The 24,936-nt window shown below is 41.9% G+C and overlaps 1 protein-coding gene across 4 annotated transcripts in view; it reads left to right on the top strand.

Moving 5' to 3' along the window:
• Positions 1 to 24,936, top strand: part of LOC146184976 (uncharacterized) — a 591,446-nt gene that overhangs the window by 107,623 nt on the left and 458,887 nt on the right. For all 4 annotated transcript variants that reach the window (XM_084605926.1, XM_084605923.1, XM_084605924.1 and 1 more), the window contains 7 exons: positions 704 to 886; positions 4,123 to 4,242; positions 6,236 to 6,453; positions 7,880 to 8,116; positions 9,675 to 10,407; positions 12,355 to 12,707; positions 18,989 to 19,114. In XM_084605926.1, the coding sequence (XP_084462052.1) occupies positions 704 to 886; positions 4,123 to 4,242; positions 6,236 to 6,453; positions 7,880 to 8,116; positions 9,675 to 10,407; positions 12,355 to 12,707; positions 18,989 to 19,114 (1,970 nt within the window). The remainder of the gene's footprint in view (positions 1 to 703; positions 887 to 4,122; positions 4,243 to 6,235; positions 6,454 to 7,879; positions 8,117 to 9,674; positions 10,408 to 12,354; positions 12,708 to 18,988; positions 19,115 to 24,936) is intronic.

The raw sequence follows: 24,936 nt of genomic DNA, 5'->3' as shown, positions 1-24,936 counted from the left end.
AAACGGTCGAGGAAGCGCGCGCCGCTGGATTCAGTCTGGCTGTGGAGAGGGAAAAGCGCGCTGCGAGCGGTAGACACCCATCCTTCTCCCGTCAGTCAGCGAGACGGACCAATGGACATCGTTCGCGGTACGTACGTCATTGCTGTGGCCCGTCGGGCCAGCGCAGGAAACGGGGAAGCTGGCTTCCCGGAGGAGAGCATGAGAGAGCTTTGAATTGTATTTTCGATGCTTTGCGGCGCGCGTGTCACTGTAGCATTTTGCACAGACTATCTCCGGTACCTGATCGAAACACTGGGCTCCTTTGCTTAAAAGGGCCTTCCCTGGACAGTGGCCCTTTAAGGTGCGTTAAGCGTTCCCCAAATTTTCTTATGCACTGGCACTAAGGTCCCCAATTAGCGATTGCATCTATCGTATTCTGAAGCTTGCTTCACAGCGAAAACCGACCCCTAACCTAAACCGAAACTGGAGGGCAACCCGACATGGTAGTGCAACTAATTAACATTTTACCTAATCACGCTAAACTGCCTGTTATTTATTTACAGAGTACCACCTTTCTTAATGTACACTTCATCAAACACACGGTGTTCTCTCCATGAGACTTTTACAGGGTTTGGCACAATGTTTCTGTATAATTACTTTAGATTTTCTACGAGACTTGTAATTACATCCATTTAATATTGTGTTAATATGTTTTTGTGTTTAGGAACAACAAGAATTGGAAGGAATGATGCTCCTGTGCCGCAGGACATTGTCATCCAAGGCACAGGTGTTCAGGCCGAGCACTGCTACATACAGAATGAAAGCGGCAAGGTTACACTCCATCCCATGAAGAATATGATCTCCATTGATGGCATGGCAGTCTCTGAGCCATCCAGACTACATCAGGGTACGCTTTGTAAACTTTATTGCATTGATGCCATTTTATTTTATGGCCTATGTTTTCTTTCTTCCTATCAGAAGGTCATTGTAGCAGTTTTAGGCTACCCAAATACTGTTTTTTCTTCCTTTCGTGCCTCCGTGGTCAATAATTTTCTGCCACTATGTGACAGTAAAATAGCTGATGCAAGCTGCTCTGCAATGATGTTGTCAGTGAAATGAACGTGACATCTGCCAATCTGGCCATCGCTGCTACAAAATAAATAATGAACAGTACAAACGAGGAAGGCGCAGGTAATTTGCTTCATTACTCCTTGTTATCAGAGGGCTTGACTTCAACATAATACATCTGAATTGGATTTGTGTGCCTACAAAATTCCAGTGAACAAGAGAAATAACAAAGATGAAGTTAATTTGCTTTTTACTCCTTTGTTATCAGGGGCTTTGAGCACAACTCAATGTAACTGAGTTTGATTTGTGTGCCTGTATTTTACACTACTTCTCCTTTAAGGCAGGTAAATTGTTGTCTTGCTTACACCTCTCACATATGAAAATGCCAGCTTGACAGTTGCTTTTAAAGTTAGAAAGCTGTTGAGGTGAAAGGCTGAAAATCTGGCTGCGACTGTCAAAGTGTGGCTGGTTTGGTTCATGAAGTACTACTTACTTTGTACAGTTAAGGAAATCTCTGTGGGCTTGAAGCCTGTTACTAACTTCTGGACACAAGTTAGATATTGAGGTGCGCATAATCTTTGGTACACCGAGAAGTCTTCAATACTTCTTTCTCTGCCTGATGTTAAGGCGCTTAAACATGTTTTAGGACCTTCTTTCATTTCATTTTCTTCGAATGGATTTTCAGTATAACTGAAAATACTCAGTCAGTGATTTCCAAGCGCTCAAACTTGCCTGCATGCAAAGTTTTGACACCCTTGTTTTATTATCAATCTATGTAAATCTGTCCTGGGAACAGAATCCTGAGTGGAGGCAGTATTCAGGTGCATTGTGGTGCTACAGAACTCTGAACTCAATGCAGAGAACTGATAAGCTTTCCAGTTGTGCCCTATTGCACCTAGATTATCGGTCTTGCTCAGTTAAAACAGGGGTTTCAAAAATACATTTGGGTATACTGTGAGTGTTTATTTTGTTTCCTGCTGAAAAAAAAGCTGTAGGTGACTACAGTGCGAATGTTTTATGGCAAGTACTGTGTACTGATACATTCTTTAATATTTTAAATAGATTAGATACATACAAAAGCAAACCAGAAGAGGTTGGGTATCTCCTGCATCCTCTCCTTTTATGGCTGTTTGCATTGCTGTGCAGTCAATGGAAGTTCCACTTAAAGGATGAAAGTTCCACTTATAGGGTTCATCTGTTAAACACAGGCTATAGGCAAGCACATACTTGTTTTTCTTCATTGCATATTTATTTTGCTGAAGGAGAAAAAGAAAACTTTAAGCAGTTGACTTAGTGACATGTCTTGAGTGACCTCATCTAGACCTGCGTGTGTAGAATGGAGGTTTTGGCAACTGCCTTTTCCACAAAGAGTTTTATTTGTGTGCTGCTGCTCATGGGTGGGGGGGTGTCTTTGAGAGCTTTGCAAGAGAACAGCATTCTAAAGTTACAACAGTTGTTCCATGTTTCTGTTCCACGTCTCCGAACGAGGAAGACAACTGTGAGTATCTGCAGTTCACTCACCCACTCACTTTGCACTTGAGAATCGTGCAAGCACGGCTTTGTTTCCTGCATTGGTCTTTTTGGGCTGCTTTTCTTACCTTTACTAAAAGTCTTAATCTATTTCTGTTCACATTTTGCTGCTTTCATTGTGGTCCTGTTATATTGTGATCTTATTGGATAGCTCAACCAGTAGCTTACCAAGATACTTTGTTGGGCGAGTTGGTACTTATTCATTATTGATATAAACAGCGCGAAAACAAAAACAAGGGACAAGAAACAAGAAAGCCACAGTACATGCGCTGACTCACAACTAAGCCTAAGCCGTTTACTCCAAGGCCCAGAAAAACAAACATGAAGAAAACGAAACAGTCTCGTGAAAAACCCCTGGGTTCACCTGCTGCATAAAAATTACTTTAAAAAATCACTTAAAAAAGACACCTCTTTGCTTGAAAGAGCGAGAGACGGCTTGCTGACACACTTATTGTCCGTTGAAATAAAATACGCTTCCACTATCTCTCTCGTTATCTTCTGTTTGTGGCGATATAAAATCTTAACACTGTCAAACTTAGGAGTGCACTTCTTCTTCTCCTTCTTCATTATTTCACATGACTGGCAATGGGATACTAGAAACGTTTTGTCCTTTCCAATTTCCAAGTTGTTACAGTGTTCCTGTAGTCTCTTATTTATACACCGTCCGGTTTGTCCTATATAACTGGCTCCACAAGAGAGTGGAAGCCTATACACAACACCTGTCTTGCATCCAACATAAGGGTTCCTATGTTTCACCCCACATTCTTGCTTCTTCTCTTCTCTTTTCCTTTGAACAGCCGGGCAGATCCTCTTCATCTTGAGCGGGGCGGTCAGTGCGACGTCCACATTATACCTCTTGCCTACATTTTTGAGGCCATGCGAAATCCTGTGCACATACGGTACCACGGCAACCTTCCTCTTCCTCTCACCCATGCTGGGCAGGGATTTCAGTCTGTGCGTTCTTTTTTAAAGTAATTTTTATGCAGCAGGTGAACCCAGGGGCTTTTCACGTGACTGTTTCGTTTTCTTCATGTTTGTTTTTCTGGGCCTTGGAGTAAATGGCTTAGGCTTAGTTGTGAGTCAGCGCATGTACTGTGGCTTTCTTGTTTCTTGTCCCTTGTTTTCGTTTTCGCGCTGTTTATATCAATAATCAACCAGTAGCCATATCTTTGAGTTGTAGATCTACACTGAAGAACCTTTATTTGTGCAGTTTAGTTGTTTAATCTGACTTGTCATTTGTGGTATTGTAGCTCTGTGTGTCGGATTGTTTCATTGCTTGTGTGGCTTTCTTTTTGGTATTGTCTGGGTTGTTGCAACCTGTTTCAGTTTTTGCAGCTTTATAATGACAGGGGAACTTACGAAGTGTATTTTTGGATGCTGTGTATTTTTGGATGATGTGTTATTCTGAGGTAATGTTTGCAGTTAGTATAAAGGTAAGTTAAATTTGCAGCTAGAAATCGGTGATAGAGTTTTTGCACGAGTCGTCCTAACCTTCATTATCTGGCTGTATCTGGCTTTCTTCTTTTTGTGTGATGGTTTTTGCAGGCTGCATGATCTGCATAGGAAGGTCAAACTTCTTCCGTTTCAATCATCCTGAAGAAGCTCAGAACCTGAAGAAGGAAGCCCTTCCAAACACAAGGCCTGTGTCAAATAGCTTTCGTCCAGGTGAATTGCCTTCACAACATTTTTAAACCATATATAATACTTTTGATGTCAAGCCAAAGTTGGCTTTGAAAGACATCAAAATGCGTAACTGCTGCTTTATGGCCTCCAGAATTCACCAGTGGCACTTTTGAACCTGTGTTTAATTTTCTTTTACATTCTTCATTTGTTACAGGCCATGAATAATTCATGTTTTCGTCAACGAGTAATGCTACTTTGTGCATAATTAATATCTTGAGGTGTGCTTTTGGTCGCTTGGTGCCACATGGGCAAGTAAAGTGTATTTCTAAATGGATGTCAATATTTTCTCTGCTTCAACACGTTTTAACAGCACGCACTTATTTTCAAATTTTCAACAGCTTAGTATGACTGTGTGATAGTGATAGGGCAGTCATATTCATTGTACCAGAAGTAATATAATATATTATTTGGTGGGTGTATTTAAGTATTCAGGGACTTGGAATGGGAGCAGTTAGAGATGAGGATTGATGCAGAATACTTCAGTAATCTGCAATTCGGTGATGACATTCCCTTGCTTAGTAACTCAGGGGATGAATTACAACAAATGATTGATGACCTAGACAGTAAAAGTAGACAGGTAGGCCCAAAAACTAGTATGCAGAAGACTAAGGTAATGTTCAACAGCTTCAGGAAGGAACAGCAGTTTACAATACATAGTGGGAATATGTCTACTTAGGACAAGTGGTAACTGCAGATCCGGATCATGAAAAGGAAATAACTAGGAGAATAAGATTAGGAGAATAAGGGGGTGTACAATTGGCAAGTACTCACAGATTAGGACTTGCAGCTTACTGATATATCGCTCAAGAGAAATGCATATAACAGTTGCATCTTACCTGTGTTCACATATGATACAGCGAGACTAATGAAAAGGGTTCTACTTAAGGTGAGGACAACACAGAGGGTCATGGAACGAAAAATGGTAGATGTAACGTTAAGAGATAGGAAGCGTGCAGAGTGAGTCAGAGAAATAACTCAAGTTACTGACATTCTAGTTGAAATTAAGTATAAGAAATGGACATGGGCAGGGCATGTTGTGTGAAGGGAGGATAACTGATGGTTGCTAAGTGTAACAAATCAGATTCCAAAGGAAGGAAGACGTAGCAGGAGGCAGTAGAAAGTTATGTGGGCGGATGAGGTAAGGAAGTTCGCAGGGTTCAAGTAGATGCAGCTAGTACAGGACCAGGTGGGAGAGGCCTTGTTCATGCAGTGGGTTTGGTCTGACTGATAGTGGCGATGATGATGATGATGATGATGATTTCTTGGTAGTCACTTGGTAGTGTGATGCTAATGGTTTTCAATTTGCGATTTAACCTGTATATGATGAACTTCCATGTAGCAAATGCCTCGATAAGTTTCTCAATTCCTTACACCATCCCCATTGAAGGATGTGTTTGAGCTTCTCAGCGAATGTGTTGCGGCAATTGACCTTGATATAATGAACTCGCTGTGCTGACCGTCTGTTCGCTAGTGTGCCGAATGGATGTGGCTATAAGATTGCTGACATTTAAAATTTCATTATGAATAGCTTTAACTTGCGGCTGTTTACTACTGTTTGATATTTAATGTAAGCAGAATTTGTGCAAAGTCTGGTAAGGTGTTTTACAGCAGTCACTCTGGAAAAAATGTTCAATTTCGCTGAACTCCCCTCTGCCAAAATTCTTTCTTTCTTTAAAATATGATAGCACTATTGTATGGGTAGGGTGTATCACAACAGTTAAACCTCTGATATCTTTATGGTTGAAAAATGTGCTGGTAGCCTGTGCGGGTTGTTCCGTATGACTTCTGTCATTGAAAAGCCTGTGCATTGAATCGATGTCGACTGGATCTCAAAGTTTCACACTAAACATCATGGCCATCTGAGAGTGTGTGAGGTACTGTGTGCTTTGCGAAAAAGTAGAAATGCTTAGTAAACCCTACAGGGGGTTATGAGTTTATGGACATTAACCGTTGGTACTGTAAATCTCCTTTGCAGTCACGGAACCTCCGAGCCGTTTTGTGGGCGCTCCTGGTGTACCATCCCCGGGTACGTTTGATGTGGATAACAGCGTCGACTTTGTTGAGAAAGTATCCAAATTTGAGTTCCTGGCCCACAATCGGTCACCTCCCGTCACATCATCTGAGAGCCCCCGCTGGTTTGTTCGCGATGGGATCAGAGTTTCAGCATCACCTCCTTCACGGGCTTCTGAGCAGGTTAGTAACCTTTATAAAGCTTGGCTAGGACTTGTATAGGGCTTGACAGTGAGTGCCTGCACAGAACTTGTTCACATCATACCCTCTCCTTCAAGTCTCTGTGATTGTGACTTGTCCTCATTAGCAGCAAATGAAGTTCATATGTTTGCCCATTGCTCCATGATGTGAGAGCCTTTCTGCGGTCACCACTAATACCTGTAGAAGTACATAAATGCTACTATGTACACTTATTAGAAGTTTGAGAACTTGTGAGAACATTGTGTGATTGAAAAAGCCCGTATATGTAGTGTGTAGCTCCAAAAAGGAAGGGCTTGGCATGTCTGCCTGAGTACTGAACAATTTTTGAAGCCAGTAAATTGAAAACCACAGAGCAGGGCAAACAAAAAAGAGAGAAGACAGTGTGTCCTGAGAGAAAGAGCCTCTGTGAAAGCATACATTCTAAACAAATAACTTCACTTTAATACGGGGTAAAACGTGGTGAAGAAGATGGGCACATAAAATCAAAGGCAACTGAATAAGGGCTGAGGGGGTAGCCAGTGTTTCGACAGGTGGGCTTGTTTTTGGTCAGTGTGATTGTCACTGGTATATTAGGCTTTTGCTTCCGAAAAAGAAAAGCAGGGCTTGAAGGGAGGGGAGGGGAGTAGGGTGAGAAACAGTGAAACGAAGAATGTTGCCTTCAGGAGGTGGCTTTGTCTAAGCTTGGAACCTGTGATCCCCTGACCTGGAAAAGGTAATACAAAAGTGGCAGCAGCAAGGAAAAGAACTGTGTGAAGTACATGATGGATGACCACAAGAAGCAGGCTCAGTGTTAGCATCTGTTTCTAAGAGAGAATTAGCAATTTCAAATAGACCTGATAAAAAATACCAATGCTTCTCTTCAGCCCCCTTTTCAATTTTCTTTGATTTCCAGTTTAATAGAATGTGATCTCTTCTTGATCACACAAAAGATGTTGCTGCTTGTTTTCCACGTGTTTTGTTCGGAGCGATAATTGCGGTGAGTCTCATGCTTGAGCTGAATGTATAAATATGCCTTTTTTTTTTCTACTTCGCGTTTAATCATCTTTCCCCTAAAACAGATTACATTACTAATTTCTGTGATTATCCAAGTAAAAATTAAAAAAAAAAAAGACAAAGTACCATCCCCAACGCTTTCCTTGGCCTCGCCGACTGTTGGCTTCTTTCCTTCATATATTATAACGAGCACCCTCATTTCCCCTAATTTATCTACTTATACGGTTAGTAATAGTTGGTAGTGTGCACATGTGGTGTCCCTTTCTTGTTAGTGTCCTTGTTGCGCCGTCGGTCATTTCACTGTACGTATACTTTGTGAGACTTTCAACATGAGGATGTGAGTGGGTGGTAATAAGCTGTGTGCGCGTTACCGCACCTGTGTGCCAGTTTCGTAATAGTGCCTGTCCCTGTGCAGTCACCCTCTCTGCGGGGCCCTCCGAGCAAGCCAGCACCTCGCTTCACCCCGACACCCCCGCTGTCATCATCACCCAAGTCGCCCAAGTCACCGCGAGTGAGCGCGCTGTCGGGCCGGGCAAGCCCCCTGGTGGCAGGGGGCCGCTGCACGCCTACCTCCCCACGCCTGGGGCACAGGGTGGCAAGCCACGAGGACATTCGGGCCTGCGAGGTGGAGCTGGCTCAACAGCACCGCAGGGTCAGTGTGGGAACTTGGTTTGGTTTGGTTACATTTCAAGACAGTGCAAAAAGAATGAAAAAGAGAGACAGGCCTGGAAGACAAACTAAAGACACCATCAGTACTGGCACTTGTGTGTTTGCTTCATTTTTTTGGTCTTGTGTCTTTTGAGCTTCTTTATAGTGAAGGGTCATGCAGTGAAGTGATGAGGGTCGGAACCCAAAGTTGGGTCATCTTTTTTTAAAGGAGAGCCATGATGAAAATCTCCAATTGCATATTTATTTCTTTTCAGTTAAAAACCAACTGCCATAAAATCTTTAAACATAGCCCTGCCAAAATCTGGAGTAAATAAAGTGAAGATAAACGTGCTCTGTGTGTTAAAAAAAGCAAAACAAGTATGTTAACAGAACTGTTGCAAATGGCAGTGTGCGCTGTGCAAGTCCAGCTGAAACTATTCAAGGAAGGACTGAATTGTTTGCATTCCTTTTTGGGGCCAACCTTAGTCCACCTGGAAATTTTTTAAGCTTGTTTGAATTTGAAATCATTTGTGCCCAAGTATACAGCACTGAATTTGTTTCTATGCAAATTGAGCTTAATGCTTCTTATTGTGACCTCATTTTTGGTGATCTTTGTTGACACCCCTGTGTTTGCTATCTCAGCAATGTTACCCATGTTCCTGTACATGCTCTTCTCTGCTAGATGAAAAAATCTCGGGCTTCTTTCTGCCAATTCAGATGTTTCACAAAGGGGGTGGTCAAAACTTGCATTTGCCAATTACTTATTGGACGCGTCTATTAAATACACATTCACTAATATACTTATCTACCTTTGCAAATGATAAGCAGGTAGAATGGTTTGGGTATACCCACTGAACCTAAAGAGATCGTTAAGTTTTTTGTGCGCTGTGTACCAAAGGTTCATAAAAACTGCCGGTTCTCTTGTGTCTTTTCCATGTTCTGTGAAGTTTAACTTCGTTTCTATGCAGAAGTGTATCACATAACCAAAGAATTCATACTTATAAGGTCAGAAAGTTGACTTGAGTAAAATATCTGCTGATGTCTTAACATTAAAGAACTCTTCATTTTTAGGACAAATATTTTGTTTGTCATATGAGAGGGAAACACTGAGTTGAGTTGCTGAGCTTTCTTCACAATGACAACAGTGCAAAAGAAGGGATGAGTGGGTGCCAGTCGTGTATGTGTCTTCCTTCATTCTTAATTGCCTCTTAACCATGGTTATCACTGTGATGAAGTTATTATATGTAGCCTGAAGCATTACAGGCAGGATGTTTAAGGGCCTGTAAAGGCTCCTTGCAAAACTGCCACTTTTACCATGTGATTTTTATTGTCCTAAATCAGTTTGCAACACATAATAAGCAGATTCTAAAGTTGTTAAGAAGTCATGTGCATATTTTGTATCATGCTGTTGAGATATGCTTATACATCTAGTAACTGCACAGTGCACACGTCCTTTGCTGGGGGGTGGGTATCTTGTCACATAATGACAGTCTGCTAAAAAGGCCTGTGCCACGCTCGTAGACACTCGTAAAGGACGTCAATGACTTGTTTCTGCTTTGCAGGCAGTGGCCGAGCGCTTGCGAGACCAAGAGCAGGAGCGTCAAGAACGCCAGCGCCTGGAAGAGATCCTCTCGCTCTGTGCCGAGTATGAGCGCAAAGTGCAGGCCGTGGGAATTAAGGAGAAGAAGCTGCAGAGAAGCCCCCCCTCCTCAGACTCCGGCACTGAGGATGTCACCTCGCCACCGGGGTCAGGAAGCGAGTCTTCTTCAGCTCCTGATGACACCAGCAAGACGTCCGAATCCTCCAGCGGAAGCAGCGGCTCTGTTGAGGATGAAAAGCCGGGGCTGCAGAGGAATGACACAGTCATTCGGCGTACCGGCCCCGGCAAGCAGCTGCCTGAGCGCCCCGACGTTGTCAAACCCGTCCCTATCCTAGCTGCGAGGCCAGTCCCTGCTCCACGAACTCACAGTAGCCTTTCTGAGGTGGCACCGAAGTCACCTGAGAACAAGGCGCCACCACCTGCTCCTCCTCCTCCTCCTCCTGCGGAAGATGTGATAACGGCAGCTGCAGCTGTGCTCTCATCTGGTACGTCTCCACCAGGGCTGGCTCTGGTTCATCACCCGAATAGAATCAAGACCAATGGTTCACTGGCTCCAGCCGAATCTGACGGAAAGAGAGCTGGTCGGTTGCTGGCGGATGGGAACATCTTGTCGGATGGGATGCTCACGGTCGCCCCAAAGAAAGTGAACGTCACCTCTTCTGAGGACGAACTGACAAACATCCTCGGAGGTGGTGGTGAGCTGTCTCTAGCATGGCCTCTTTTGAGCACAATAGTGTGTCTTGCAAGAACTGTGGTTACAGAGGTGTGGAACTTGGGAGTACAGATAGGCTCGAAAGTATGTGAATATTGATACACATTGTTGACCAGTTATGAGGCAGTGTTGCCTGTTTATGCCAGGAAGTGATGAATAAGAATGACTGTGATGAAACACATTAATTATTTCACAACCTAAGTGCAAGAAAGGAAAGTTGCACTTTGTTCATCATAAGTACTTTGAAAAAAAAAAAAAATTTAACAGATTAAGTTTAGTACTTAATTCTGGATGGAATTTGATAGAATACAAACAGAAATGACTACTTTTAAATAAGTGTAGTTAAAGTGTACTTGCATAAAATGATCTACAATAAAGTTACAATAGACTCTCATTTGTTTGAATGTCAGTTAAATGAATATTTCAGAACAACAAACTTTAAAACTTTAAATTCCTGGGGATTTTTCTATGCATTCTGCGCAAAAATGTTTCAGTTCAATGAATTTCTCAATAGTGAAATTTCAGTTGAATTTACTTGATCGGTGGACCCAGGTTTATTTGTGCTATCATAATTTCAACAATGTTTTGCACTGGCGGGGTAACATCAGCTGCAATTAGGAATCGTTGGCCCAAATCCGGTCTTTCCCCTTTTTATGGTGAAAGTAGGTAAGGGTACAGCGCGACAAGGTGATCCACTCTGGGTTGTGGCCAGAGATCTATCACCAGCAGGATGTAGATGGCCACACTTCATTTGAAGGCTATGTGCAGTGTAACAGTGAACTCATTACATATGCTATGCAAACAGTTCTAGAAATTGTGGCCAGTTTGCCTTGAAAAATAGTGCAATGGAGAATAGGCAATGGAAGAGCCATATTCAAACCCTGTAACTCTAACAGAGGCTATAGGTTGCTTCGGAAAGTTGAGAGATTCCGTCTTGAAAAAGTGCACAAAAGCAGCCACTGCAGACACTTTACTTCTTACACTTGAAGACTATACCAGTGCGAATGAAAATTAATTTCTTTCCCAAAATGGGAAAGGCAGCAACTTTACTTTTATGAACTTTGTATGTATGTCGATGTATGTAGCTCTTAAACTACATTTCACAATGTTGACTCAATATATATTATGCTATATGATGCTCCATATTCTTGTAAATACCCAGTTCAGTGAACGTTCGCTTGGGTGAGCTTTGGTCACTTGAAGAGTTCACTCAAGTGAGAGTTTATCGTAGTACACTGCAATTGGCACTTATGATCAGATTTTTATTACTTTAATATGCCTTTAATAGCGTATGTCTTTGTGCAGGGATGTGAGGCTTAGCTGATCTGAGGTACTGCTAACCGTTGGTCTTAACTGCAAGTGTGTCATTGCGTAGCTGTTGCTTTTAAGCGAAGACTTTAAGGACACTTGCTAGGTGTATGCACTAAATGCTCGTGCACCCATTCCACCCTGCATCAGGAGTTGGAAAGAAGCGATCTCTCTGTGTGCCTACCATTAGCTCCCTCTTGTGTTTGTACCATTGTGCTTGATTACCAAATTTCACATGGAGAAAAGTAGTTGCAGCAGCTGCGGTCAGCTCAGAGCACAGGCGCACGTTTCATATGACTAGAAAGTGTCGAGGGAGTCAGTTTTTGGCTGCATGCATGCTGGGATGCCATTGTGGGAGATGTGCGATGAAATGAAAACACATGATGCAAATGTTCCGATAATGTTGCTTGCTCAAGATGGATGCTTTGAGATTTCAGATACCAGACATTTGGATCGAAGAAAAAGTTGAATACTTGATTAGTCAACATTATTCAAAATTATCAGATACCTGCACAGACCTGCTAGCTTGTTCATAGGCTTGATGGTCGCTGTTGCTCAGTAAGCTTCATGATGTAGGCACGATTTTCGAGCTTTTTCATTTTGTTGGCTTTTGCGGATGCAGGCTCGAGCTTGTCAAGCCCGCGATCTGATGGCACTACCATTGTTAACGAGAAGACACCAGTGCCAGCGCTGGCCTACCCACAGTCTCCACGCACCCGCATCCGTACTGTAGCCACTCTGGAGCGATCACCCGAGGTGTATGAAAACCAGCACGCTTGGAAAGAGCTGGCCTCTGCTCAAGTTGGGAAAGCCCTGACACCTCCAGCTGTTTCCAGCGTGCCTCTGGTTCTGGATGACATACCGCCTCTCAAGGACCTGCCCCAGCAGCACTCCCTGCCGAGGAAGCTGCCCGAGCGAGGAGGATCACTCAACATTCGAAAGGCTTCCGAGGAGTCCAGAGTGCCCTTGCGCAGGGTGGGCCTTTCAGTATTCATGTCGTAGCATCACTTCATACACTCCCTCAATCATCTTTTTCAGCCTTTCACTGTCTCTTGTGGTGTCTGCTGCATTAGCATAGTATTTTTTTGTGTCATTGTGAAATAAATTTCTCCACAGGCAGGCTTGTTCGGGTGATGTCAGAGGAGTGTACATGTTTGTTGCTAAATGCACGACAATTTATGTTCTGCTGCTGCAGTGTTGCAGTGCATGCTGGCATAGAGTATGCTCCTTAACTTCTGGGCTTGTATCCTCTATATAACACGCATTTGATGCTGAAAAAGAAAGCCTTGGAAGTAAAGGAGTAGCAGCTAATTATTACTTGATAGTTACAAGTTCTTTAAGATGGGATTATGTAATACATTAGGGCCTGTCAGCCCATCCCCTTGATAGCTGTATACTAAAGGTCACAGAAAATTGATAAACAGTTAAAAAATACTGTTGGAATGCAACGAATGCAGTGCGCTGTTCTTGTATCCTAGTTTAGTTTAGTTTATTGGGTTTATTTTCCCAAAGCCGCTCACGCTATGAGAATCACCACAATGGAGCTCGAGGGCACCGGAAATTTTGATCACCTGGTGTTCTTTGACGTGCACTGATATTGTCCAGTAAACGCGCGGATTGCTTTTCGTCTCCATTGAAGAATGGCCTCCGCGGCTGGGATTCGAGACCATATCCTTTCGCAGAGCAGTTGGGCTCCCTAACCACTGCACCGCCACAGTGGGGCTGTTGCATTCCTTGTGCAGATATACAGAATGAGTGTGCATCACTGTACGCAGTAGTTCAGTGATTATTATTCTGATATAATGCCTCGATCTACTTGTTTAGTAATTTGCTGTCAGAATTTAGCATAACTTCTTTGCTTTCTCTTTTACTAAATGCTAACTGCATTTTGACTGCCTTAGGTATGTGCGTGTGTGTTTGTGTGAGGATTCCTAATAATTTTTAGCAGCCAGATTAGCACAATGACTGCAAGCTCCTTGTGATGGTTTGCCATAACTTTCTGGGAGCTGGTCATGATTTATGTAGAAAACAAATATTTTTCCCCGAAATAGTGTCTCTAAGCTCCAGGAAATTCGATTCATTAGTTTTCCACTGCGAAGTATCAGCCTGTGATCAAGCATTGCAAATTGTCACATTGAAATTTCAGGACTTGTAAAATAAATTCTCAAGGCATTGTCTAGTTGCTTTGTGTTTTAATGATGCATGTGCTGCTGAAATGTATGCCCGTGAAAGTGGAGGAGGATATGGGACCAGGCAAAACTGTTTGGGAGAGCAATACTTACAACATTCGCTAGGTGGCTTTGTAAAGAACCCTATTAACAACATGAAGGATGCTTAGTTTTCCTGAAACACAAATTTGCCACTAGGTTTAGCACACCATGAAAAAAGAGCTGGCTATAGCTATGGTATAGCTTAAATAAAACACTTCATGAAAGCCGTAATTGGTAGCAAATCTCAAATGGTGGCAGTTGCTTCAAGCTGGCGCTTCTAGTACCTCTCGCTGCACCCTAGCAGTGAGCAAATTCTGCAAGTATTCCTTCTTTCTGGCTTTCAGTATCTTTACTGCATTTCCCATAGCCTCATGAATGGGAGCTAAATCTTAAGGGCTTCAGCCATGCGATAGCAAATGGTGGATTTGCTATAACATCTCTCTCCATGCCATCTGGGATTTCAAAATGATAAGGCTATGCAAAATTTTTAGGAACTGTAAATTTATAAATTTAAGGCACGGCCGGTCTCGAGGGAGAGAGCGCTTCTCCTCTCTTAAGGCCTCTCCAATGGGGTCTGTTTCCACCGCCCGCCTCACCTCGGTGGGGTCGCCACCGCCCCACTGCTGCTCCTCCACTACAGCTGTTCACGCGCAAGGGAAACGCGCGCTCGCTTTTAGCTTCGCCCGTGTCAGTTGCAACCAGCAGGTCCTGACATTTCGCCCCTTATGGTTTATACAAAGTCCGTCATCAACATCGAACATTTATCGTGTACGAGGAATAAAATACAGTCAACAATCCGCTCACGCGCGTGCTCCTTTGTCAGTGCGGCCGTGCACGGTCGAATGAAGCTTCGGGTACACTTCAACATGTTTACCCTTAAGTTTTGTACAAAAATAAATTTACCAGGCTATGCAATCTGCCTTTGAATGTTTTAAGCAGGTGTAGCGCGACCTGACGTGAGTGCATGGTGAACTGTTGGATGGAGATTCTGTCAACCGCTACCGTCTTCATTTAGATCAGAAGAGGCACCGGCAAAAATTCATGGCGCGTCTCAGATTCACAGTAAAGAACAAAAATTTACTCATATAGTAAACATTTTACTTGTCTAGTGGAGTGGGTTGTTCTAGCTTCGTTCAAAACATATCAGTCGGTTGAAAGACCGAAGATGCATATGTAGTCTCGCGACTACTTTTTATCAAGGAAATGGGCATAAACTGTTAAGCAGAATCGAAAAGAGCGGCAAACAATAAAAAAATTGTCCTTCAAAGTTACACATTGCACTATATATTCATCAATTCATCAAAATTCGACCTGCGTCTAAAAAATTCAGGCTCAAAATCTTCCTGCACGGCTTGTGCACATAAGGAGTTGGCCTCTCGGTCTTCTCTGTCACTTTCTTGGTATAATTGAGAATTCTGAGAAATTTTTCAAATATCAAAGAAGCGGACCTAATAACATAGCTGTTGTCAATTATTTTCGGGCAACTCAGTGTTGAGTTCTGAAATGCTGACTGAATCAGGATCTTAAGTACTTCGAGAACATTTGTGTGTAGTAGGTGTACGGCAGCTTTTTCGAAAAAAAAAAAAAGCTTGTCCAATAGGGCAACAAGCTCTGGTTTCGGATAATGCAGTCCACTAGAACACTGTCCTCGTAGAAGAGCGTACTACATGGGGCTGCTTCTTTCGCTAGTTTCAAGAAGAATAGAGCAAGCGTCACACCCGAAGTTGATTAACTAAACGATATATCCAGCAACTTAAGGTGAACCGGAATATGTGACAGTGGGAAATGGGATGGTAGGAGATGCCATCACTTCCTTGAGTGCCTTGATTTTGCTCTCAGATGAAACGTCCGTCTTGACAATGTAGTCATGTGCCGCTAGCTGTTACGGCCCTCGCATCTAGCATATGTCATTCCCTTCCGCACATATTAATCTTACTTTCCCGAATAGAGCCTCAATGGGTCGCTGTTGAACCCCTTTATAAGGGACATGCACTGGGGAGCACTTTTTGTCTCTTATGAGAGGTCCCTTATAAGCAGGGTACCACGTTTACACTTCTTAACAAGACCTCATTTCGGTGCAGGCATCTTGCGGCTAAAATACGCAAAAGAGAATGATACATCATGTCGCAAAAGCGTTATAATAGCTTTCATTTACATATTGCATTTGCTTGGTGGACCACCACACTGACTACACCTTGCAACTTTCTTACATTTATTTACTGCTGAAATAGTTGTAAATCGTCTGCTTCATGGCTGCATTGACACTGTTCAACACAGTCTCTTCAAGCTTGAAAATCAGGCCAAGAGCCTCATGGCCGATGTGCAAACTATGTTTGCAGCGATTGCAAAGTGCGATCATGATGTGACTTGGCACCGCAACTAGTGATTCGCAACTAAGTTATGTGTTCTAGTAGCACTACAAAAATTCATGTAAAAAAAAAAAGCCACGAAATCGTAAAAATAACTAGCTTACCACCAAGGTTTTAGAAGCAGCCAAAGCTATAAAACATCACCTACAGCAACATCCCTCAGAAATTTATGCCTGTTTGACAAAGGGTAACAGTGGCTGTGAGTAACAAGTCTGTCTGCGAGTGTCGCTATTGAGATGAAAAATAAATGAAAAGCAAACGAGGCATTTCTGAGTGGAGTTGAAACTGGTTGAACAGCAAACAGAGCAGTTATTTGTCCTCACCAGAGCAGTACCACTTGTGTTTTTATGTCATTTGTTTGGTCTTGGCTTAGCTATGTTTCACTTTCTAGACACAATGACTTGTTTATGTCCGTGCCATCAGCTGAGCACTTTCTTTGCATTTACTAGATAAATTTGTCACTCATACTGAAATGCAACATAATAGACAATTTTCGCTATATTCTTCAGACTAGTGGATACAACACCTATGATAATTCGTGATAGGAAGCTCTACAAATTGGAGAACCCAACGCGCACTCCCAATGCTCGCATATGCGGTCGCACTTGTGCTCTTCGTGGCAAGCCTGAAGAGCTTCTCTATGTTGCATTCCCACTGCAGGGGCTTCTTTTAGTCATTTCATAGCTGACTGACCTGTTCTTTGTTTTCTGAAGTTGTAATTAATAATAACGGCACAGGTGTGTCTCTCTTTTATTTTCACCGTAGCAGCTACTGAACCTGGCGATGGATGGTGCCGCATATATTGTTAAAATGTCTGTTATAAGCAAGACTAAGTACTAAACTTTAAGGCTAATTTGTCCATTATAGGCAGTTGTCTTCTACATCCTATGTCTGTTAAAAAGGAGGTCCAATTAATGAAACTCATAGGGTGGCCAACCATTTGGGTGAATGGTGTCTCTTATAGCCGATTGTCTGTTACATCCATGTCTCTTATAACGGGGTTCAGCTGTATAAGGCTTGAAATGAGTCTTCAGTGAGAGTGTCCTTCTTTAACGTTTTAGAAGTTTCTTGCATACTTTCGATGTAGCAGGTGAACTCATTTGTAAGTCACTGCATCGAGTATCACCTTCATCATTTGTTGGCCTTTTTTTACCACTTCGAGCACAAGTGGTATCATGATTATCAGACCATTTTTTGTTTTCATAATAAGCATAATATCATGTAAAAATTTCATTAAAACAATGTTTATTTGCAAGATTAAAATAAATGTTTATAATACTACACATTGCCTAATATATGAATTGCAATAAGATTTAAAACTCAACCCTACAACGTTTACTTTGACTGTTATACTAATACTTTATATCATGCAAGCATTTTGCAATTTACATTACATTTTTATGAAATTATTTTCATCTTCGGTGCTACATAAATGGTTTCGCATCTAGCGCTGAAAGACGGTTTTGCTGTTGCAGACGAGTTGCTGTCATGTTAGCCTTGAAGAAGCTTCGATGTGATCACTGCTCATTCAGTTTTCTTTTTGTTCCTATTCTTGTACAGACTTGGGGAAGATTCGGATTAAAATGGACAAAAGTAGCTACCGTGCCGCAATGTATGCCATGCTTGTCGAACGTTTGCTGAACGACAGTGTTTTTTATATCCGTTCACGTGTGGTACGTTGACGACATACCGCTGCATCATCTACCTTCTGTGCTCTTTAATTTCGGTGCTGCACTCACCACGGAATTCGCGAGCGACAGCGCGAAACCAGGCAAAAGCCACCCGCCGCCGCTGAAGCAGGCGCGGAGCTAACAGTGAGCAGGTCGCGCCCCTTGCGGTGGCGGAGAGCGTAACTCAAGGAGAAAAGTTCCCATTGTTCCTGCGGTGATTGAGAAGGCCGTAAGAAAGAGCGCGCGCTCTCTCCCTCGAGACCGGCCGTGTTTAAGGTTACCATCATAATTGCAAGCACTCGGGTGATGGTGTCTTATAACCTTTTCAGGGGCTTCTCGTTATTTCAGTTTAAAACAAATATTTTTATATTTAATAGTACCATCCAGGCTTAAGAAATCCAATTCGGAAGTTTTCCCACTTAGAACATTAAATTTTTTTACGGGGATGTACAAATGCTATGTACAAAGCACTAATCCAAACCACCGACCCTCAAAGAGATAAGGATATGTGAACTCAAGAGACACAGTTTACTATTGTCAATTATTTTATAACAAAATTTGTCTACCAGGTGTTCAAGTATATGTACATCCTTTTTGGAGGTTTTAAGTGCAGTAACTTACCTCACAATGGGCAGTTCCGATGTGACCTGCAGCAAGCAGGCTACACGAGACCTCCTTACTGAGCATTTAAATGGAAACTTTTTTAGCACTGATCCGTCTGCCATAACGTCCATGGTGCAGCACACTAGCTGTTTAATTCTGCAAATGTGTCCAGTCTGCATTTTCTCCATTCTTAATTCTACGGTCCCAATTAATCAGTTAAGATTGGCTGGAGTGGTAAACTTCATAAACTACAGTAAGAACAGCCTGTGTGTATAAGAATGAATTTCATTCTTCCAGTCATCATGAGTATTAATGAGCATTAGGATGAGGTGAATTGCTTCTTTAGAATGAGCACAGTTTGCCTCTGAAATGGTTCATGCTTTCGCATTGTGTGTTCTTTGCAGGCAAGGTCGAGTTCAGACGATGCTAGTCTGCTAAGGAGGCAGCGTGAGGAGTCGTTCCAGCAGATTGCCAAGTTGAAGAAGGATCTGTTCACTTTAGAAGCACGGGCCAATGAAGGAATGAGAGAGGTGAGCAACAGAAGAACTTGTAACTATTTGCACTAGGTACAGTCAGGCATGCACTCAAGTGTTTTTTGTAATTTAATGCTTGTAGAGCTGTTACAAAGCCTGCTGATACATGTTTCATTGCTACAGGGTTATTAGCAATCGTCAACAACGGATATTTTATTTGCCTTCCCTGACACTGGCAATTCGGCCCATTCAGTTTTGCATTTCTGCCAAATATGCCTGAAAGTTTTGTTCTGCTAGTTCGGAGGGATTAATTATTTCCTTCCAATTTTGAAGCAAACGTCTCAGATACTTCTGGTGCACAGAAATGATTGAACGGCACGACAGGCATTTTCAAAATTGTTTTGTTTTTCTAAAACATAAGTTCATTGCATTAAAAAATTAAAAAAAAAAAAAAAGCTTACGTTGACTCTTTGTCACACTGATTGAAGCTTTGTTGACCTTTTTCAAAAGCTGGTATTGGAGATTCCAGTGTTGGTATAATCGCAGAGCTAGCCTCTTTTTGTTGTGGTTTGTGAGATCTATTTGTAGGCCCTCCGGCTGCTGGTCTTGAAAACAGGCAATTTTTTTTTTTTTTTTTTAAAGGGGTTTTTTATTTGGACTGCTTGAGCAACTGTGATTGTTCCTTTTTCACATATGAAAAGATCAGGGTCAGAAATAGTCGGGGGTTTGTTAAAAGCTTGGTTAAAGCACTCGCGGTAGCTACGACAGGTGCAGATCTGATCTGTTTCCAAGCGTGTGATGCATCGAAGCACGACATTACCTGCAGTATAGACTTGTGCAAGGTGTTAGGCTTACTATGCTTTTAATTTAGCATAAAAGTCCGCTCCGGCGTCGGTGTCCATAACATGAAATTCAGGTGGCGTTAATGGCATGAAATTCGCGAGTATGTCTTAATGACGTGGGCGGGCAGTGATTGGCTGGTGGTTGCGTGGTACTACGAGACTACATGACATTGGGGGAGCGGGAGATATGCCTATTCAAGTAGCTCCTCTGAGATGGGAAATGAAGCCATTGAGACTCTTGGGTTCTGCCCCTGGACCAGGGCTGGGTTATCCAGGGTTCAAAGGGTTCAAATGAACTGGGCCGTACGTTCTGAGGGGCCCCTGAGAGCCAGAAAAGGATTACAGATTTTGAGGTTTGGTTCGAAAAATAGTCAAATCATCCACTTCATGATTTCTCATGTTTCAAATTAGAGCTTATGCACTGCAATGCTTCAGACTCTGTTCGTCACATCATACACCTAATCCCAAAGCCAGCCTCATAATCTCGCCAGTCAAAGTACAAAACTTCGTACTCGACCAATTAGACGAAAAAAATAGAATGAATGGTTTTAGCTGGTTCTAATTGGTTCAGTCTATTTTAGCTGGTCCCAGCTGGTACACAACTGGCATTAACTGGTTACAGTATCCTACCATCTCGAAGTCAGCGGGTCACAGTTAGGATCGAGTGGAATCAACGGGTGCTGGCTTCCAGATGGGAGTCAGTTCGTACCACCGAGTGAACCAACTGACCGCTGCTATTACTGCTGTTGCGGTCAAATGTGTGTTTGGTTAATATGAGCGTAAGCACTCAAAGCTGTGACAAAAGCAATAAATTATTAGAGATTATGATTGCTATAGCTGACAGACATCTCAACAATTTTCCGCTGCTGAGACGCAAGATTCTCATTCGAGTCAATGTTGATGATATCATGAAACTCTCCCAGCAGAAGCCACAAAAGCACTTTTGGAAACTTAAATACCTTTCTTCACTAGATTAAATGTGGGATGAATAAAGCAGACATGTTATACAAATACAACCCCCATTTAAAAGCTGAATTGATGTGATATATTTAAACTTATGTTCATTTTTGTGCAGACAGGTAATGCGTGTGTGAAAGATTAGCAGGACACCTAATATTCGCCTTGTAGACGCAATAGCACTGCTCAAGTGTTCGCTCTCTCTATCTTAAAGGAAAGTGCATGCACTGAACGAGGTTCCGCATGGAGAGTCGGCAAATAGGAGCCCTTAACGCTAGCTGTCCCATAATACACATAAAGGTGGTGCTTACCACTGTCTACGCTGGCAGCGGCTTCTCGGCGGCATGAGCTGCATACACTATCTTATAATTAAAATTTGTTCTGTAAATTGAGAGCAGCAAATGTGTGGGATATGCAAAATTTCTTCCGTTTGTTTTAAATGTGGAAATTATATGCAGAATGGAAATGTACTGTCTTTGTAAATGTGAACAATCTGTATAAATATACGATGTTGATTATTTGTGCATGTTAAACCTTTCATTTTGTACCAGTTCAGTAACGATGCCATTTTATACAGACCCTACCATTTTGAAAAAAATTTGCTCCCCGTATTACGACAGCTGTGAAGTGATTAACATTATTTGCTGTACTTCAAGTGAGCATATAAAACATAATATTGCAGTTTTTGTAGAAACACTGTCTTAAGCGAGCTTCAATTTATCTTGTTGGATGAATTAAAAAAAATATTAGATGACTGGTAGCGTATTTATGGTCAGAATTTGCAAACAGCTTATGAACAAGACCCATCTCTATTTCTTTTGTGCTCACACGCAGCCAGTCGTCCTGCGCTAGCGATTCAGCAAAAAAAAAAAAAAAAAAAGAATAATTGCTTGAGAAATTGTTTTTTACGCGAATGCGCATTCTAATTTTTCAGGGAGGATGTTGTGTGTCCTTCTAGAACAGCTCAGTCTGGATGCCAGTCTGTCCATGTGCTCTGTGGGAAAGTGTATGCTCATGAGATAAACATATGATGTCCACAGATTCATAAACATGTCCACAGATTCTTCGAATAAATATGGCCTGTATTCTCTGTAGAAAAGTCTGATATGCTACAAGTCTCAAACATGGGAACCGAGGGTAGGGGAGGGGGGGAAGAGTGTTATAGGGCCCTCCTAAATTTTTCTTAACCAGGCCCTCATCACCTTTAATACGGCCCTGCACTGGACCATGCAGGCACATCTATAGGGCTTTGTTAAAGCAGGGCTTTATATATTGTGAAAGCATTGTATGTACGTTCTACAGCATGAAAGCCGGCGTCGTGTCATCCACGGCACGAAATTCAGCTGGTGTCACCATGTCGGTGTGCGGTGCGACAATATTTGTAAGAGCAGATGCATAGTCATGAATGACAAAGCGTAACACACTATGACCTCGGGTAGTCATGATTCTTGACTTTGTCATTATGCAGCATAGCATATAAGTGAGCACTTTACAAAATAGCACACTACATGTAAGGTGCTGAGTCTCTACAAACATTGCACATAGCTATGATGTGTAGCCATTATGCAACATAACATGACTCTGCACTTTACAGATTAACATAATGTAAAATTCAGGGTTTGTACAGACATTATGAATAGTAGCAGTCATGACTCATGAGCCATATTCATTATGCAGTGTAGCTGGACTTGATGCTTTAGAAAGTAACATTGTACAATGGAGAGCCTGTAAAAGCATGCATAGTCATGACTAAGTAATAATGCTATGTAGTATGATACAATACTTTACAGAGTAACATAATTTGTAAGATATAGAGTTTGTACAAACATTACACATAGTCAGGGTCATGACTCATGACCCATAATTATTATGCAATGCAGCAAGAAAGTAACATAATGCAAGGTGCAGAGTTTGTACAAGCATATACTCATTGTCATGACTCAGTAATAATGCTATGAGTATGACTCTTTACAAAGTAACATAATGTAAAGTAACATAATTCGTTTGCATTCTCATGTGTAAGCAGTCTTAAGTGTCTTTGCTGTAATTTTTTTCTCCCCAAGGCTGGCTTTGCTGTTTCAAATTTCCAAAGAGTAAAAATAATAAAACTCATTTTTACCATTAAAACTGAGCTCTTTCACTGAATGCTTCTACAATTTTTGATCATGTTCTTCTTGTCTTCATATTTTGGACTGTACATGGCTTTTGTGGAAGAATTTCAATCATGTGCTTATTTTATTCACTTCAAGGCCAAATTTGGCATGAACAATGGTTGAATTGTTCTGAATGTAACATATAGATTTCGATGCCGTCGAAATATTAAAAGTGTTCAGGTATCAACCACTGAAAACAACGCAGGGAGTATAAAAATGCCTCAAAATGTTGCGTACTAAGGAAATGACTTGACTTTTCTTAGTTGTACGCAGTGGAGTGTCGGAGATATTAAAACCGTTTCGCACAGCTCTGTCATGATTAATGCTATACCAAGCAGCTGCACAAGCATGCATTGTTATGAGGCGAAAGCCTTACTAGCCCCATTAGGGAAAATTCAGTCGGTGGCTGTTGGTGTTGTTGAGGCCGAGATGATCCCAAAAAGAGGAACGTGCATATAGGGTGACGTCATGGAACTAAATTGGTGTGTGCGCAATGCCACAGTAGTGCACATATACTGTCATCTGACAGATCCTCCTGAGCCTCCATGGCAGAGCCACGGTAACAATGCTTCAAGGCGAAGTGCACAACTGCAGCATGCTGAATAGATGAGATGCCGTGTTGGGAGAGTTATCACTTGAGAACAAATGGCTGTCACACTCTAATTCGTTTCCTGTCATCGCTGCACAGCTTGTACTTCTGAACATGTGTTGGTCATCACACTCAACCAGCCATGCGTGAACCATCTTACGAAAAAGAACTTTAATGAAAGAAACTGGTCGCTTCAAACGTAATGCTTTTGCATTCTCGCATGTAAGCAGTCCTAACTGTTTCTATGGAATTTTTCACTTATGGATGGCATTTATATTGGGAAAGTATCGGGCTATTTAAAAACTTAGGACTTATTTTGAAAGAGGGGATCAAACTATGTAAGTAATTCAGTTTTCATTCACCTAAGTTTAATTATTAAGAAAACAAAATTTTCGAGGTACTTGCATGTCTCCTTTATAGTGATTGCATCGTCTTGTGGTTGCTTTTTGCCATCCCACAGGAGTTGCACCATAGCCACACAAAGAGGGTGTTCCATAAATATTATTGACTTGAATGCATATTTCAATATTTCGAATGCCAAACAGTCAGATTGAATTGAATATTGAACATTCTATTTACTATTTGGCCAAATATTCTCAATTATTGAATATTCGTGCAAGCCTGATTGCGCTTCTTTTCATCATACTGCTAGCCGAGGGTTAGCACCCACAATGTGCTCCTTTCAAATACTGATATGCTTATTCCGGCCTGCAATACATGTAAAATGTCACTACACCAGCTTGCCCCAATCCTAACTTTAGGTTCAATTAGGAGGGTGTTTTAATATTCAGTTTAGCTATTGTGTGTGTGCATGCATTTGTGCCTGGTGAATTTGCACAAAAAATTATATAATTTGTTTTCTGTGGTAAATTTAATTCAGTTTTGGTAATTAATGGTTGTGACTGCACAGTCAGAAACTTATACCATCAAGTTTGTTCTAATACGAGTTGAGTGATGCACTGCATAGCACAGGCCAAGAAATTGATTTTACCCACTCAGCTGAAAAAGCTCATTGGTTCCAGTTGGAATTCCAACTGGTATTAACTGGAACCAAATGGAATTAGCGGGTTCCAATTGGCATCAGCTTGTCCAATTCGTTTTGGTAGCTGGCATTATTTTTTCCTGTTGAAATTCTAAATGGTAACAGAATATGGTAATGGACATAGTTGGCTTGCATATCACTGGTTAGAAAATTAATTGTTTCCAATTAGAGGTCCAATTGGTCCCAGTAGGAAACTAGGCTGATTCCAACTGGGCATCCAACTGTTTTCATTTACCGGTCCCCCTTCAATATCTCACTGGTTCCAAATGGAAATGAGGTGGTTTCTTATTGAAAAC

The sequence above is a fragment of the Amblyomma maculatum genome, chromosome 6, assembly GCF_055883805.1.
Source record: "Amblyomma maculatum isolate TAMU_Amacu chromosome 6, ASM5588380v1, whole genome shotgun sequence".
In the NCBI taxonomy this organism is placed as follows: Eukaryota; Metazoa; Arthropoda; class Arachnida; order Ixodida; family Ixodidae; genus Amblyomma; species Amblyomma maculatum.
The sequence above is the reverse complement of the archived record's forward strand: the minus strand, read 5'-3'. Positions and strand labels throughout refer to the sequence as shown.